Source organism: Notamacropus eugenii, chromosome 1 (genome assembly GCF_028372415.1).
Source record: "Notamacropus eugenii isolate mMacEug1 chromosome 1, mMacEug1.pri_v2, whole genome shotgun sequence".
In the NCBI taxonomy this organism is placed as follows: domain Eukaryota; kingdom Metazoa; phylum Chordata; class Mammalia; order Diprotodontia; family Macropodidae; genus Notamacropus; species Notamacropus eugenii.
Genome location: NC_092872.1, coordinates 120,697,748 through 120,716,385, shown reverse-complemented (window position 1 = coordinate 120,716,385; position 18,638 = coordinate 120,697,748). Strand labels below are relative to the sequence as shown.

Below are 18,638 nucleotides of genomic sequence, written 5' to 3'. Positions count from 1 at the left end.
GCTAGGTCATGTAGTTGATAGAGCACGAGTGCAGGAGTCAGGAGGACCTGAGGCCAAATCTCACCTCAGACTCTTGACACTCACTAGTTGTGTGACCTTGGGCAAGTCACTTAACCGCAATTACCTCATCCAGGCATCCTGATAAATATCTGGTCACTGGATTCAAGTGACTCGGGAGGAGAAGTGAGGCTGGTGACCTGCACGGCCCTCCCTCCCTCCCTCAAAATAAAGTCAAGTGCAAGTCATGTCACTATTTCTTTGATGGCATGGTCTTCCTCGGCTACGAAGGACCAACATACCAGACACATACATACCCAAATGATAACTTTGACCTCTCGTGTCATCCCAAATTGTCTTTATTTACGTAATGTTTTTTTTTATTTTTATGTACTTCAGAAATTTTGTTTTGAATAATGGCAAATTGAGTCCTAAAGCCAGTAAGTGATTTTACAAATTACATTTTTTTCTTGGTGTTTCTCAACCAATTAAGGGGACAAAAATCTGAGTTGAAAGTGGCAACGTAAGGGACTAAGGTTTCAGAATCTCCAATAATGGAAACGTAAAAAAAGTTGCCACAGAGGAGAAATTGTTTTGACTCAGATTATTTAAAATTTCTATGACATATCCTGGATCATGAGGAGATGAGGGTGAGAGGAACTATGAGTTTTTGTAGTACAAAATGTGATATTCACAGCGTCTATGATAGTCATGAATATGCTAGGGAAATTCTTAATTGCAGAATACAACAGTCTCTGCAAACAGAAGACACAACCAAAACATTTATGCAGACACCAGAAAGCCAAATCCATCACAATAGCAAAACTCTATATGCAATAAAAATGCAGAGAATAACACTATCCCCAAACCTTTTCCCTGTTGGGCTTCCCACAAATTGGTTCCCTCAAACAAATCACAAGCAGGCTCCCTTAAACAAAATCACAAACAAGCTCTTTCACTCATGCTAGCCAGCTGATTGCTTGCCTGCATCCTTTGCAGATTTGGCTGCTCTAAAGACTAATTTACTCTCAGCTCTGGTTCAACCTCTTCCTGCTCCACCCTTCATGTTGAACCCCTTCTGCAAACTCCTCCCTTCACAGACTTCATGCGACTCAGACTTCCATGTGACCCAAGCAGGTCACATGGACCTATTAATGAATGGAAAAGATCTTCTCATTGAAATTACCATTGCAGTTTTTAAAAGGAGTAGAAAAAGTGATAACTCCCTAAGAAACATGAAAGGAGGAGGAACAACGAGGTCAAAAACTAAAATTTTTCCCTATATAAAGGTCACACTGGCCCAGGGACATGCCTATATAAGATAGTTTCATAGGGCTTTTAACACAGAATTTGGTAGGCAGATATAGGACTTGCCTTTTAGTTAACACTATACAGAATCAAATATAGCTTAGTTATTTGACTCTCAGCAAGTTTCTTCTTCTTTAACTTTTCAGCTTTCCACTCAAGTATATAAAATATTAGGATAACAATGTACTGCACACATCCACAGTCCCCAAAATGTGAGTCCTTTACACTGAGGAAATCACAAGCCTGGGCTAAAATAAAAAGAATATAGTTTATGGCAATGATGATGACAACAATGATGACAAAGACGAGGACAATGATGATGACTGAAAGCAAATACGGAAAAAACTCAAAAAGATAATCTGTGATAATAGCAAAGTCAATGCCTAGTTTCTACCATACTGCAATCCAGTTTTCCCAACAATTTTTGTCGAACGGTGAGTCTTTATACCCAAAGCTTACATCCTTGGGTTTATCAAACAGTAGATTGCTATATTCATTGATTACTGTGCCAGGCCTAGAGGCCTGTGGGCTACCCGAGTCTTCTTACCTCACCTCCCGAGGTCTTCGGCTGGCCAAACCGGATGCTCGTATGAGAGAAAGGACGTTCCAGAGTCGAACAAGGGTTGAGCTTTATTCGGGGTTCTGGTTACAAGTGCAGGGGAATTCTTCCTTAGGAGGGAGCGAAGAATCTCCCAAGAAGGCAAAGATCTTACAATAAGAGATTGGAAGTAGAAGTGTAAGTGGGGAGAGAGGGGGAGGGAAGAGAGGAGAGAGGAAAAGCGGAGCCTTGTGTCCTCACACGTGGCCCCTCCACCCAAGAGAGCTTTCAGGCTTTCCTGACTCCAATTAAAACTCTCCAGTCACGTAGTTTACACGTCAATACCGAGCCTCTTAGGTAACAATGGGTGTGCCCAGATCCGGGACAATCTCGAGGGCGGGCAGAGCTCTCTCCCATCACGTCTCTCACCGGAAGAGGCGGAAATACACGAGATAGCTCGGTTCACCTCGATTCCCAGTCGTTTCCTGGGGGGGCCTAGTGAGAACTCTAAGATTTAGAAGTTCCCACCTTTACCCGCCCGAGACCGCCCACACAGAATTGAGCTTCCAACCCCAGCGTTACTGTATCTTGAGTACCTAGCAGATTCCACTTGACTACCCTTCTGTTTCTTAGCCAGAATGAAGTGGTTTAGATAATTACTCCTTTCTAATGCAATTTGAAATCTGGTAGTGCTATGACACCTTCTCTAGCATTTCTTTTTCATTAGTTCCCTTGGTATTCTGGACATTTTGCTCCTCCAGATGAATTTTGAAATTATTTTTTCCAGCTCTAGAAAATAATTATCTAATAGTTTGATTGGTATTGCACTAAACAAGTAAATTAATTTAGGTAGTACTGTCATTTTTATTTTATTTTTATTTATTTATTTATTTATTTTTATTTTTATTGTCTCAACCTACCCATTTACTAAGATCCAACTTTATTTGTGTGAAAAGTGTCTTGCTCTTGTGTTCATGTAGTTTCTGGGTTTGTTTTGACAAGTAAACTGCCAAATATTTTATAGTGTCTACCATAGCTATACATGGGATTTCTCTTTCTACTCTGGCTGTTGGGGTTTCTTGCTAATATATAAAAATGCAGAAGATTTGTGCAGGTTTATTTTGTAACCTGCAACTTTGCCAAAGTTGTTTATTATTTGAAGTGGTTTTTTACTTGCATTTCTGGGATTCTCTATGTAGATTATTATATCATATGCAAAGTGAGGTAACTTAGTTTTTTCTTTGCCTATTCTAATTTCTTCAATTTCTTTTTCTTATCTATTTGCTACATCTAACTTTTCAAGTACCATATTGAATAACAGTGGTGACAATGGACATCCTTGTTTCATCCCTGATCTTATTTTAAATGAATTTAACTTATCTCTATTGCATATAATGCTTGTTGAAGCATTTAGAAAGATAATGCTTATTATTTTATAGAAAGTTCCTTTTATTCCTATTCTCTCCAGATTTTTGATAGGAATGGGTGTTTTATTTTGTATAAAGGTTTTTCTGCGTCTAATTTGATAATCATGTGGTTCCTATAAGTTTTGTTGTTGATATGATCATTAATGCTAATAGTTTTCCTAATACTGAACTAACCCTGCTTTCCTGGTATAAATCTGACCTGAACAAAATGTATTAGTCTCATGATACGTTGCTGTATTCTTTCTGCTAAAATCTTATTTAAAATTTTTGCATCTATATTCATTAGAAAATTTGAGGTGGGGGTGGAGCCAAGATGGGGTGGGGCGGAGCCAAAATGGTGGGGTTGAAAGACACACATGCGCAGGGTCTCCCCCCACAGCCCATAAAATACTTGTAGAGAGGGACTCTCAACAAATTTTGGAGCAACAGAAGTGGAAAACAACAGAGTGGAGGAGATTTCCAGCCCAGGGTGACTTGAAAAGCCCATGGGAAATGTGTGTTGGACTGGACTTGGAGCAGAGTATGGAGTCCAGCCGAGCCTTGACTGCACAGCACGTGGCTGGCAAACAGCCCTAAGGGGCTGAATCTCCAGTAGCGGAATCCGCAGTCCCAGCAGCAGCGGGTTTGAAGATCCCTCAACCTACAGGTGCCAAAGGTCAGTGACATGGCTTTTCCAGCTGGCCAGGAAGGGAGAAGGGTCTTCCCATAGGCTCCAGCAGCAGGCAGCCTCAGAGGCTACATCTCAGGCGCAGCAGCCCCATATATTTTTGGAGTGTAAAAACCCTGGGGGAATTTTAGAGCTGATACTTGTATCCACCCTGTGTGGAGGCCCTGCGCAAGCTGGTCTTTCCCTCACACTGAATGTCAGCACTGCCCATCCAGTTAATGTGAAAATAAGCCCCCAGAGCTGACTTGGGAACCGGAGGCCAAGTAGCTGTGAAGAGGTAACTGCTAAGATTCTAGGCACAAAAATCCCTCTCTGCTTCGAGAGCAGTACACGCTTGATCGTGCCACATTGGAGGATCTGAGATCTCACAGATTCCCAGAGTATATCCTACGCTTGACAAAGGACCTAAAAGTCAAGTAACTGGTTGGGGAAAATGCCTAGAAAAGGGGAAAAAATAAGACTATAGGAGGTTACTTTCTTAGTGAACAGATATCTTCTCCCATACTTTCAGATGAGGAAGAACAATGCTTACCATCAGGGAAACACATAAAAGTCAAGGCTTCTATGTCCTAAACATCCAAAATAAATGCTTAATGGGCTCAGGCAATGGAAGAGCTCAAAAAGGATTGTGAAAATCGAGTAAGAGAGGTGGAGGAAAAATTGGGAAGAGAAATCAGAGAGATGCAAGAAAAGCATGAAAAGCAGGTCAACACCTTGCTAAAGGAGAGCCAAAAAATGGTAAAGAAAATAACACCTTGAAATATAGGCTAACTGAATTGGCAAAAGAGGTTCAAAAAGCCAATGAGGAGAAGAATGCTTTAAAAAGCAAAATTGGCAAAATGGAAAAGGAGGTTGAAAAGTTCACTGAAGAAAATAGTTCTTTCAAAACTAGATGGAGGCTAATGACTTCATGAGAAACCAAGAAATCACAAAACAAAACCAAAATAATGAAAAAATGGAAGATAATAAGAAATATCTCATTGGAAAAATAACTGACCTGGAAAATAGATCCAGGAGAGACAATTTAAAAATTATGGGACTACCTGAAAACCGTGATCAACAAAAGAACGTAGACATCATCTTTCATGAAATTATCAAGGAAAACTGCCCTGAGATTCTAGAACCCGGGGACAAAATAAATATTGAAAGAATCCACCGACACCCTCCTGAAAGAGATACTCAAAGAGAAACTCCTAGGAACATTATGGCCAAATTCAAGAGTTCCCAGGTCAAGGAGAAAATATTGCAAGCAGCTAGAAAGAAACAATGCAAATATTGTGGAAATACAATCAGGATAACACAAGGTCTAGCAGCTTCTCCACCAAGCGATCCAAGGGCATGGAATATGATATTCCAGAAGTCAAAGGAACTAGGACTAAAACCAAGAATAACCTACCCAGCAAAACTGAGTGTAATACCTCAGAGGAAAAATGGTCTTTCAATGAAACAGAGAACTTTCAAGCATTCTTGATGAAAAGACCAGAGCTGGAAAGAAAATTTGACTTTCAAACACAAGAATGAAGAGAAGCATGAAAAGGTGAACAGCAAAGAGAAGTCATAAGGGACTTACTAAAGTTGAACTGTTTGCATTCCTACGTGGAAAGACAATATTTGTAACTCTTTAAGCTTTTTTCAGTGTCTGGGTGGTTGGTGGGATTACCCACACACACACAGATACAGAGAGCACAGGGTGAATTGAATAGCATAGGATCATATCTTAAGATAATGAAATTAAGCAGTGAGGTAGAAATATATTGGGAGTAGAAAGGGAGAAATGGAATGGGGCAAAGTATCTCTCATAAAAGAGGCAAATAGAAGACTTTTCAGTGGAGGGAAAAAGCGGAGAGGTGAGAGAAAAAAAACATGAAACTTACTCTCATCACATTTAACTAAAGGAAGGAATACAATGCACATTCATTTTGGTATGAAAACGTATCTTACAATATAGGATAGTGGGGGAGAAAAGGATAAGCAGGGTGGAGGGGATAATGGAAGGGAGGGCAGTGGGAGGAGGGAGCAATCTTGAGGAGGGATAGGATCAAAAGAGAGAATAGAAGAAACGGGGGGCAGGATAGGATAGAGGGAAATATAGTTAGTCTTACACAACACGACTATTATGGAAGCCATTTGCAAAACTACACAGATATGGCCTATATTGAATTGCTTGCCTTCCCAAAGGGGATGGGTGGGGAGGGGGGGATGAACAGAAACTGGAACTCAAAGTTTTAGGAACAACTGTTGAGTACTGTTCTTGCAAGTAGGAAATAAGAAATTCAGGTAATGGGGCATAAAAATTTATCTTGCCTTTCAGAAGAAAAGAAAAGATGGGCATAAGGGAAGGGAGGGATGTTAGAAGGGAGGACAGATTGGTGATAGGGGTAATTAGAATGCTCCACACTTTGGGGTGGGAGAGGGGAGAAACGGGGAGAAAATTAGGAACCCAAAATTTTGTGGAAATGAATGTTGAAAACTTCAATAAATAAATTTAAATACAAAAAAAAAATTTTATCTATAATGTTCTTTCTCAGTTTTGGCTCTTCCTGGTTTAAGTATCAAAACCATATTTTATTGTAGAAAGTATTTGGGAGGAGTCCTTCCCCAGTTTTCCCAAATATTCTACGTAATACTGGAATTAACTCTTTAAATGCTTTACAGAATTCACTTGTAAATCCATCTGGCCCTGGAGATTTATTCCTATGCAGTTCATTGATGACGTGTTCAATTTCTTTTACTGAGATGGGATTGTGCAAGTATTCAACTTCCTCTTCTATTAATCTGAGCAATTTGCATTTTTAAAATACTCATCCATCTCATTTAGATTGGGCATAAAGTTGGGCAAAGTAACTTCCAATTATTGTTTTAGTTTTCTCCTCATTGGAGGTGAGTTCAGCCCTTTCATTTTTGATATTGGTAATTTGGTTTTCTTCTTTGTTTTGGTTGGCCCCTGTGCCTTCATATAGTGGCAGCCTTTGCCATTCTAGTCAAGGAAGCATTTAAACTAACTTTTGGCCAACCCTTGATCATCACGGCCAACCACAATTTAGAGCAACTCCTTCATTCCCCTCCAGCGAGGTGGATCTCCAATGCACGTTTGACCCACTATCAATCTCTCCTTTTAGACCCAGCCTGAATAACCTTTACAGCCCCAGCAACACTGAATTTGGCCACGCTTCTGCCTAACACCCCCCCCCCCCCTGCCCCCATGCTGAGGAGCAGGGAGCCCCTTTGCATGACTGTTTGGATGTTCTGGATACCATCCATAATTCCCGCCCCAGCTTGCTGGACTTTCCTTTGACCAGCTCAGACCTTGAACTTTTCACAGACGGTAGCAGCCTAGTCATCAACGGGGTGCGCCATGCAGGGGCTGCAGTGGTCCCTTCCTCATCCACCCTGTGGGTCACTACCCTCCCTCCTGGTACCTCAGCTCAGAGGGCGGAGCTCATTGCTCTAACTGAGGCTCTTCGCCTCTTTGAAGGGAAGACGGTCAACATTTACACTGATAGCAGATAAGCTTTTGCTACTGTTCATGTGTACGATTATGTGTATCAACAAAGGGGTTTGTTGACTTCAGCAGAGAAAGAGGTGAGGAACCAGAAACAAATACGAGATCTGTTGGCTGCAGTCTGGCTACCAAAAGAAGGTGCTGTCACCCACGTACCAGCCCACACATGGGGGACGACGCTTTCTCTCTAGGAAATGCGGCTGCGGATCAGGCCGCCAGGGAGACAGCCTGCAGAGAAACCCTCCCAGCACTCGTTGTGGATGAACTTAAGCAGGATGAAATTCTTCTCCCGCCAAGACGGACCTATCAGCCAGAGGACCCCAAGGAAATAGAAGAGAAACGCAGATGGAGGCAAACGTCTAAAGGTAAACTGATACTTCCGAGAGCATTGCTCTTGACGTTCCTCTCCAACATACATGCCCTCACACACCTCGGAGGCACTCGTCTCTATGAACTAATGGGAAGGTATTTTTATAGTCCTGGAATGAAACAAGCTGTGGAGGCTGCAGCCAGGTGGTGAGTAACCTGTGCAAAAGTTGACCCATATGTATCTCAGAAAATCCCATCTACCAGACCCTGAGGACTGTTTCCCGGTGAGCATTGGGAGGTAGATTTCACTGATGTGGAGCAAAAGGTTAATGGTTACCAATACCTGCTAGTTTTTCTTGACACCTTTTCAGGCTGGGTAGAAGCCTTCCTGGCTAAAACAGAAACCACTGCAACAGTGGCCAAGAAATTTTTCCTAGAAATTATCCCGAGATTTGGCGTACCGGTCTCCATTGGATCTGATAATGGCCCAGCTTTTGTGTCTCAGGTTGTACAAGCTCTTTCAATAGCTATCGGGGTTAGGTGGAAACTACACGGTGCCTATAGGCCCCAGAGTTCAGGCCAGGTAGAAAGGATGAATAGGACCCTGAAGGAGCATATTGCTAAGCTTAAGGTTGAAACTGGCGAGACCTGGATGAGTCTTCTTCCTTTTGCCCTGCTTCAGGCTAGGTGTACCCCCAATCTCACGGTTCTCTCTCTGTCCCCCTTCAAAATCATGTTCGGAGTAGCTCTCCGGGTTGTTCCTCGAGTTGTTGATTCTGAGTGTTGGCTTCCCGACTTTTCTAATGTTGCCCTCCTTAAGTCCTTACAGGCTCTGAGCGAGGTCCAGAGTGCTCTCACATCTTTATATCAAGCAACAACTACCCGAGGCCTAGGAGACCCGGCTGCATTGACAATATCCCCAGGAGATTGGGTCCTCAAGAGAAAACTACCCTGGGATTCTCTCTTGAAACTTGGTGGACCGGGCCTTTTCAAGTGATCCTGTCAAATCCATCAGTGGTTAAGGTCGAAGGACGAAAGGAGTGGATACATTGTTCACACATCAAGCCAGTGGCACCACCATCTGCCCAGTGGACAGCACATCTGTCTGGAGACCTCAAGCTCCATCTTAAAAGTGCATGATCGTTCTGTTGCTCTCCCTCCCTTTGTTTCTCCTTTTTCCTGCAGGCTGCTCCAGGAACTATCAACCCATCCCTTACTTGTGGACTCCAAGCAAGACTAGCAATGGGATAGTTATTGCTCAGAATTCCCCTTTTGTGGCTGTCAGTTTTCACTTCGATCTGTGTGCCCTCATTGGCCTCTTCACCAGTCAGTCAGAATATGGGTGTGGGACTCATTCGTTAGAGAAAGGACTGCAGGTGACACCTTACTATGCCTGCCCTGCTAAAACCCGGGCCTCTAATTGTGGGGGAGCTGGGGATTTTCATTGCACTGTTTGGGGATGAGAAACTGTAGCTTCCTGGGTCAATAAGGATCCCTATATTGTGTTCACCAGGCTTGGGTCCCAGTTATGGGGTCGTCCCCCTTGTGAAACTCTTAACCGATGCAACCCAGTTGTCATTTGGGTCCTCCAACCTTCTTCGGAGGACTGGCAGACGGGTTTAACCTGGGGATTTCAATTATATGTAGGGGGCAAGACCCTGGGTTTCTCTTTACAATCCAGCGGACCCGTGCACCCCAGAGGGAGGTCCCTATAGGACCTAATACAGTGCTTAATCCTCAGCCTCAGGATGTTCCTACCCCCACTCCATCACTGATCCCTCCCCTGCAGCTCCCTAGCTCTGTCCCATCGGAACCCCATTCTGGTACTCTTCACATCCTGGATACTATCTTCTCCTTCCTTAATGAGACTAACCCTAACATCACCACCAAATGCGGGCTGTGTCTGAACCCTGCTCCTCTTTATTATGTAGGGTGGGTACTCAACGCCACCTGGGGACACCAACCAGACAATATCCAGAACCCATAGCGTAGCCAGAGCTTGCCCCCTAGGTGTGACGCCAGGTCTAGAAGTATCACCCTCAGGGACGTCCAAGGACAGGCAGTCTGTATGAAGTCTTCTGGTTTTTCACTTGTTAGATCCCCTTATGCTGACACCTGTCTCTTGGTCTTCAATATTCACTCCTCCCAGAAAGTTTCGCCCCAACTGTTTATTGGCCCAGCCAGCACTTGGTTTGCTTGCGCCTTTGGTCTGACTACCTGTGTACAGGAGCATTCCTTTACTGTGGAACCCCCGGAAATCTGTCTTTTAGCTCATGTCTTGCCCCAGGTTTATTTGTATTGTGAGACTGAAGCCCAGGAACACTTCGGCCTACCAGGACGTGTTCCCAGGGCTGCTCCTATCCTGATTCCCATTCTAGCAGGATTGGGTATAGCTGGTTCGGCAGCCGTGAGCACAGCCGCCCTAGTCACGAGCAACAGCCATTTCAACACTCTTAGTGCCCTCATAGACCAAGACATTAGAGATTTAGAGTCCCAAGTCTCCTACCTGGAGTCTGCTTTAGATTCCCTGGCCGAAGTAGTCTTGCAAAACTGGAGGGGTCTAGACCTTCTGTTCCTAAAACAGTGTGGCCTCTGCATGGCTTTGGGGGAGACCTGTTGTTTTTATGTTAACCACTCTGGGGTGGACCGAGAGTCCCTCGCTATGGTCCGCAAGCGTCTGGAAGAACGGGAGTCAATTCGACAACACTCCATGACATGGTTCCAGTCCCTGTTTAACTGGTCACCCTGGTTAACTACTCTGGTGACCACCATAGGGGGCCCCTGGCCCTTATGTGCCTTGGTCTATTAATAGCCCCTCGCATTGTAAACTGTTCCTCTAAGTACATCAGCGATCACCTCCAATCTATTAAACTACTTGCTTTGTGCATGGCTTATACCCCTTTGGCCTCTTATGAGTCCCCCATTTAAATTAGTTACATGAAAAGGGGAGAGTGAAGTGGACGTTTTTCCCCTCCCCCAGAGCACCTGGGTTGAGAAATGTCTGATGAGTTTCTAGGCAGGGTTGGGGCCCTCTTGCCTAGCAGCCACTTTCTGTTAGGCCCCCTTGCCTAGCAGCAACTTGGGCCCCTATCAAAACTGTTCTGTGAGATATGTTTGCTGTTAAAACTGCAAAGCTGTACTGGGAAGTGCCAAGATGCTTAAAAGGCACACACACACCTTAGTTCGGGGCTGCCTCCTCTGGGTTTTTCCATGAGACAGCCACCAGCCCGGCTAATAAAGACGCTCTCAAAATTCCCAATCGATTCTTGCCTGTGCTTTTTCTCGGTCCATCCATTTCACCATTCACATCATCTTAGGTCCCCAATTCAACTTCTTTCTTTTGCCTCATACTAACCTTTCTAACCCTAGGAATATTTTTTCACTTTCGCCTATTTTCATCATTGTTTTTCATTGCACATGCAATGGTATGTAGTCTTCGTGCTCTAGTTGTCACAGGCAAGATATGTAGAAAACTAATTAAATGAAATTTCAAATTTTAAAAGGCTGCATTGCTGTTCACCATTCCTTGAACTTCATCACTGTCTCTGTAAAGAAAATTTCATGGCTAGTGGACCAAGGTCCAGTTATACAAATGTCTTAGTTGTTCTTGTTAAAAAAAAAAAAAAGACTGGTTAAAATGAAAATATTATAAATAAAGTTTAATTGTTAAAAAAAAAAGACTACTTTTCATTTTATTTTAGACTCAAACATGACAACACAAATTCAGAAAAGAGAAAAAAACAAAAATATGTTGTAAATTAAATACTGGAAATTAAATACAAAGTTAGAAAGGCAATAAAACAGTATATGTCATGTGCAGGGCAGAACATAAGAGAGGATTCAAAATATTTAACAGCAAATTTTCTTTTCAAGATAGCCTGTATGATAAATACTACATGTTACGTTAAATATTACTTTTGTAGTTCAATCTACAATCTTTTTTTAGTTATTGTAGCATGCTATGGAAATTCTTGTTTTCTTTCATTAATTAAAAAGGGGGGTTGGTTTCATTTTAATTTACTTAATGGGGTTGGTAAATATAATTTCATAATGTTTACATGTTTGATATTCACCTTTAAAATAGAATGTGTACCAATGCAACAAAGATTAAGATGGAAGCCAAAAATCGAGGAAAAAAGTTTACAACCAGTGTCTCTGATAAAGGTCTGTAGCACTAATGCAATATTCACAACAGGTACAGCTGCCGTGAATATCCCAGTGCAATTCTGAATCACGAAATACCACAGACTCTCCACATGGAAGACAGAAGCAAAATATTTATTCAGAAACCAGAAAGTAAAATCCATCATAGTAGCAAAAATCTGCACACATTAACACTACAGAGAATAACACCAGCCCCAAGTCTTCCCTGTGTTGTCTTTCCCACAAACCACCTATCTCAAACAAATAACAGTCAAGTTTCCCTTAAACAAAATGCCCTATTCACACTCACAACCAAATGCAGGCGTGCCTGCATCTTTCAGTTCTGACTGTGCTCTCACTAATTTCCTCTCAGCTCTGCTCTAGTTTTGCCACTTCGTGTTCCACCCATTCAGTAAACTCCTCCCACCACAGGCTCCCTGTGACTCACTCATGTAACTCAGGCTTCCATATGACACAGGCAGGTGACATGGGCCTAAGGCCTCTCCATTTAAATTACCATTACATGCAGCTCCAAGATCTTTTGTATTGATTACATAGGTCAGGGGGGCAACTGGTATCAACAGAACTGTAGCAGGGATAACAGAAAATAAATATATAAAACTATCTTAGGCAACTGGTATCAACAGAACTTTACAACAATATAAATGGGATCACACGAAATAAGCACATAAAGCATTGTCTTAGGGTGGGACTTGACCACAAGCACCCCATCACTTTCCACTTAAACGAATGGTGATCAAGACTTTGTGGTAAGGGGCGAAGGTTGCTTCTTTTATAGTTGCTTGATACAAGGATTCGACATAGAGTTCTCCCTGACCCAAGAGGTTCCATTCTTTATCTGATATCAGAAGGGGTCAGTTCTTTAGCTGACACTGAGAGCTTCATCAACGCCACATCCAGGGGTGACACATCAAAATCATGAACAGGGGTGGCATCTAGCTTAAGCAATCAGACACCTGCAGTTGGATGGTACTGAGTCTGCAGAAAACAAATCTGAAAAACAAGGTGAACAAAGAGATAAAAAGAAACAAAGAGACAATAACCAGAAGCAGGGAAGATATAGGGTCAATCATGTTTCTGGAATCCATGAACCCACTATCATAACCTCATTCACTGTTGTTTATTGTTTTCTAACTTGCAGTTTAGGGATTATTATTCTGGTTAGAGGTATACTTTTCTTAATCTGAGCTGTGGCTGTGGCAACTTCCCATTACCCCTGAAGGTGTCTGGAAATTGGATGCAATGTTTCAGGAGGATCTGCAAGAGCAGTTCTCATTTTCCAGCACAGTCTAAAATCAAGCCTCTTTTCTCAATACATTTTCATTATTTGGATTGTCATCTATTCTTCCAAAATCTATGCCTGCTCTCAATAGAGCAATAAACAATTCTTTTCTTGTCAGTCTGTTCTTTCTTTGAATCTCTTGGCTATGTGCTCTTCTCTCTCAAGGAAATGTATCATTTTCACTGATTAGCACCATCCAAGATACCAACGATTCTCCTATCCTTTGGGTGAACCACCTCAAAATATATATGAGCTCCTGCTGAATAAAAATTCTCAATTACCTCCCCAAACACTGCAGGGGCCTCCTGATACTCCTGCTTCCCTCTTAGTACTGACCAAACTTCAGCATCCTCATTTGTTTCATTCTTCTCCCGCACATTCTCATTGTCTGTGCTTAGGCCCTAATCAAGGCCAATCTGTGCAAGGGCTGCATTCACTTTCCTATTGTTAACTTTTGACCTCCTCTGAGTCAAACTCACAAAAGTTTTTTTTCTCCTACCACCTGAGACTATCCAGCTTGCTTTGCTAAAGGAAAGTTTGAATGCTGCAGCATGGAAAGCCTCTCATGTAAACCAGCCAACTCCCTTTCCATCTGAGCCCTCCCCTCCAGCAGCTTGTCTCTGCTTTTACACATAATTCGATAGCTTGTTAACAAGACCCAGGCTCTCCTACACACAGTGCTATTTCGTAAGTGTTTCTATTGGCATTCCCTGCAAATATCTTGCTAAGTCTCTGGGTTCTCCCTTCTGTAGCCTTGGTTACCAGTTTTCAGAGAGCCCTGTGCCTTTACCCCACACTCTTCCCAGGGAGGAAAAAAATTTCTACCACCTTCAGACTTCTATTTCTCCCTCTGTCTGCTCTGCCTTTCTGTATTCAAATAGAGCTCTGATATTTCATGATCCCATTTGCGTCATCATTTGTAGCACAAATGCAGTATTTACAATACTTATGGTGAACATGAATATCTGGTACAATTCTGAATCAAGAAATACCACAGACTTTCCACATGAAAGACAGAACCAAAACATTTATTCAGACGCCAGAAAGCCAAATCCATCAGAGTAACAAAAATCTATACACATTAGCACTGGAGATAGCAACATCATCCTCAAGCCTTCCCCCTGCAAGGTTTCCCATGCACCAGTTCTCTTAAACAAATCACAAACAGGTTCCTCTTAAACAAAATATCCTTCTCACACTAACAGCCAGTTGCAGGCTTGCCTCTTACCTTCAGTTCTGACTGCTCTCTGAATAATTTCCTCTCAGCTCTGCTCTAAGTTGGCCTCTTCCTGTTCTATGCCATTTAGAAACCTCCTCCCATCACAGACCCCAAGTGATTCACTCATGTGTCTCAGGCTTCCATGTGATTCAGGAAGATCACATGAGCCTATTAATGAATTGGAAATATCTCTCCCTTTAAATTATCATTACAAGGCCTCATTTCTAAAACATATACAAAAATGAGTCAAATTTATAACAATATAAGTCATTCCCTAATTGATAAATGGCCAAAGGATATGACCAAAGAGTTTTCAGAGGAAGAAGGTAAAGCTATCCCAAATCATATGAAAAATGGTTTAAATCACTACTGATTAGGGAAATGCAAATTAAAACATTCCTGAGGTACTACATCACACCTATCAGATTGACTAACGATAAAACAGGAAAATGATAAGTGCTGAAGAATAGGTGGGACGATTGGAACACTAAAGTATTATTGGTAGAGTTGTTAAGTGATCCAACCATTCTGGAGAGCACTTTGTAACTATGTCCTAGGGGCTTTAAAATGTGTTTACGTTTTGACCAAGCAATACCTCTTTTAGGGCTGTATACCAAAGAGGTCATAAAAATGGGGAAAAGAACCACAAGTATAAAATATTTATAGCAGCTATTTTTGTGGTGGACAAGAATTGGAAATTAGTATGATGTCCACCAACTGAGGAATGGCTGAACAAGTTGTGGTATATGAATGCAATGGAATACAATTGTGCTCTAAGAAATTATGAGCAGGTGGACTTCAGAAAAAAAGTCCTGAAAAGACATATCTATCTATATAGATATAGATATATCAACATATCTATATCTATCTCTCTGTATTTCAGCACTTATCTTTATCATTTACAGGATTTGTTGAATATTTTTGGAGATGAAGGAAGAGATAAGAACTATCTAGTTATGAAGTCGTCTGGTGCTTTGTTTTTTTATTGTAAATTTGATGTTGTATTGTTACCTCTTTGTATATTGTAATCCCTAATAGTTTGAAGTACAAAAGGATTCTAATATCTATAAATTCCAAGCAATCTACACCATCTAAAGATATTCCTCCAGCCCCTTCATCACTGATTCTCACCATTCAAGATATTAACAATTTTACCATCCTTTGGATGAACCAACTCCTGCTGAGTAACATCTTTGATTGTTTCCCTAAACACTATGTTACCTCCTTTGTCCTCCTGTTTTCACCTCACTAGTATGCGTGCTACTGTCTGAGAAGCTTCCACCTGTTATGGAATGAAACAATAGTTTTCTTTTCTTGCTCTGACTTCCTTATGTTTTCCTCCCGTGCCCTCTCCTGTCAATTGTCACAGCGGCATCTATGCTGGGTCTGTACAAATGTCATATGCTCACTTCTTTTTCCAGCCTTCATCTTCTTTAGAGCTAAATGAATACACTTATCCCCCTGACACCCCCTACCATGCACTTTTAAAGGAGATCTGAATGCTGAGAAGTCCCAGGCAAACTAGCTAACTTTTTCTATCTGAATTTTTAGCTTCAGCATCTCACTTCTACTTTTATACATAATATGCTAATCTGTTAATAAAATGCAGTCTCTCTTACAAACCCCTGCCAGTTATTTCCCTCGTTTTGTTGGTATTCCTTGCAAACATCTTTCAAAATCTCAGGGTTCCCTTCCTGTAACCTCAGTTCCCACTTTTCACAGGGTCTAGTGCTTTTAGCCCATTCCTTTGCTAGGGAAGAATACCATAAATCCTACCATCCTGGGATATATTCTTCTTCCTCTAAATCCCTTCTGACTCCAAATTGAGATTTTATACCCTGTGATCCTGTTCGTGACACCAAATGTGTCACCCAGGCATTATTCACAGCACTGACGATGTATATGATTTTGTAGGCATAGTTTTGAATCAAAAAGTATAAATTACTCTCTGTACAGAAGACAGAAGAATAGAACATTTATTCAGGGACCAGGAAACCAAATCCCAACACCAGAAAGTCAAATCTGTCATAGCCAAGAAGTCAGTACACATTATAACACTACTGGGGACAAAAACATTCCTAAGCCTCCGCACCCCCACCCCCCGCCCACTGCCTTCTCACATGCAAAGACTCATGAGCCTCGTTGGGTCTGCTGGCCTGTGTCCTCTCTCCTCTTCCCTGACCTCTCTCACTAACTCCTATGGTTCTGCTCCACCCTTCTCATTCCACCCATTCAGCAAGCTCCTCTCACCAGCGATTTAAGCAGATTATATGGATCTATTAATGAATGGGAAAGATTTTTCTATTAAAATTGCTGTTACAATACGATCGATTTCACATCATACGAGATGATCATGACCAAATGTGTACTACTTTTCCTCCTGGTGGTCATTTAGAGACATATGTTAAAACATACTATTTCCTTGATGGTACATAAAGTGGCAGCTTGATCCAAAAGAAAGGGCTCAGTGCAAATATTTACCATGCTACATAAAACCCGTGTGATATGAAATAAATCATTTAACTTTCTGGGTCTCAATTTTCTTATAAAATACAGTATGGTTCTCAAATTCTAAAGGAACTTCCAGTTCTAACTCTAAATTCCTACTACCTCTGTGTTAAATTAAAGACATTGATTAGCCAGTTCAGTATATATTTTAAGTTACATCTGCAGTGATCTGAAACGTGTGTCTCTCTTAAAAGGAAAAAACATTACTGATACATTCATCTCCAAATACTATTCCACTGTCTTTCAATCAACTTTCAATTCTTTGTGGCTGCAGACACACTATCTATAGTGTGTCATTAAAAAAATAAAGAGAATAGGAGATAGTGATAATCTCTGTGTCTGCTACTCTCGTCAAAAGATTAGATAAGGTAATCACAGAACGAATGAGATTCACTGAGAAATAAATATATACATATATACATATATACACATATGTATCTCTATAACTCCATGTCCTATATACCTATATTTGTCATAGAAATTCATATTTTAGAAACCTTTCTCTAATTCCTCCAAAATAACGGCGATTATGGAACACCTTAATAAAAGAATTGATTTTTTTTTCTATAAAACATCTGGTTGGATTATTTAGAAAAGATGCAAACTATGTCAAAGTCATCCTACATTAAAAAAAACAATTATAAATACTTTTGATTTGTGGTGTTTAATAAATTGCTTTTAGGGATTTTTTAGAAGGACTGAAGTTTGAATTCCCATCATAATTACTTCCAGTTGTGAGTGATTGGGAAAGTCATTTAGTTTCTCTGAGACTCAGGTTCCATTGCTGATAAAGTGGATAAAATAATACTCCTGACTCTCAAGACTGGGAAGCTCTCAAAAGATAACATAACCCGGCCCATATTAGTGCAAATGATATGTCTGCTGAAGTGTTAATATATTTGAATCCACACAACTTGAAATTATAATTATGTAAGACCAGTAATTGGTTCCAGATCATTTAAGGACTGCAAGGCAAATTAGAAACATGAGACTTAAGAGAAATTCGTTATTTATATAATTGGGACCTAGCTGAATAAGTAAAAGTTATGAGAATTTATTTTCTTTTTAATATATTTTTATTTATTTCACTTTCTCAGTTATGCATACAAAAATTTAGCATTCATTTTTTAAAATTTTTATTTCCAAAATTCTGCCCAATTGACCCTCTAACCTCCTTGAGAAGACAAGCAATTTAATATTGATTATACATGTGAAGTATTCCAAAACATATTTCCATAGTATGCATGTTGATAAAGAAAACAAGACAAGACAAACAAGAATAATAAAGTTAAAAAGTATAGTTCATTCTGAGAGCAGAGGTCATCAGTTTTTTTCTGGAGGTGGACATCATTTGTCATCATAGGTGCTTTGGAACTGTATTGGATCATTGTCTTGATCAGTTGATCATCCTTACAATATTGCTTTTATTTTATTTTAGTTTTTAAAAGGGAAAAAAAAAGAAGAAACAAAAAGGACAAAAAAGGAGAAAAATAGTATTCTTCGATCTGCATTCAGAATCCATAATTCTTTCTCTGAGTGTGGATAGCATGAGTTTTTTGGGAATTGTCTTAGAACTTTGCTGTGAAGAGCTAAGTCTATCAAAGTTAGTCATAGCATATTGTGCCTGTTAGTGTATACAGCATTCTCGTGGTTCTGCTCACTTCACTCAGGGTCAGTTCTTAAAAGTCTTTCCAGGTGTTTCTGAAGTTCCTCTGCT

At 40.9% G+C, this 18,638-nt stretch overlaps 1 protein-coding gene across 1 annotated transcript; it reads left to right on the top strand.

The window, feature by feature from the left end:
* Window positions 1–6,875: 6,875 nt before the first annotated feature.
* On the top strand, window positions 6,876–10,557 carry LOC140506889 (uncharacterized; the record flags this gene model as incomplete). The annotated part of the gene is given in 5 exon segments (XM_072614569.1): window positions 6,876–7,142; window positions 7,145–7,577; window positions 7,631–7,804; window positions 8,120–8,741; window positions 9,846–10,557. Coding segments are annotated over 5 exon segments (2,208 nt in total), but the record flags the coding sequence as incomplete, so codon positions are not given.
* Between the last annotated feature and the right edge of the window lie 8,081 nt (window positions 10,558–18,638).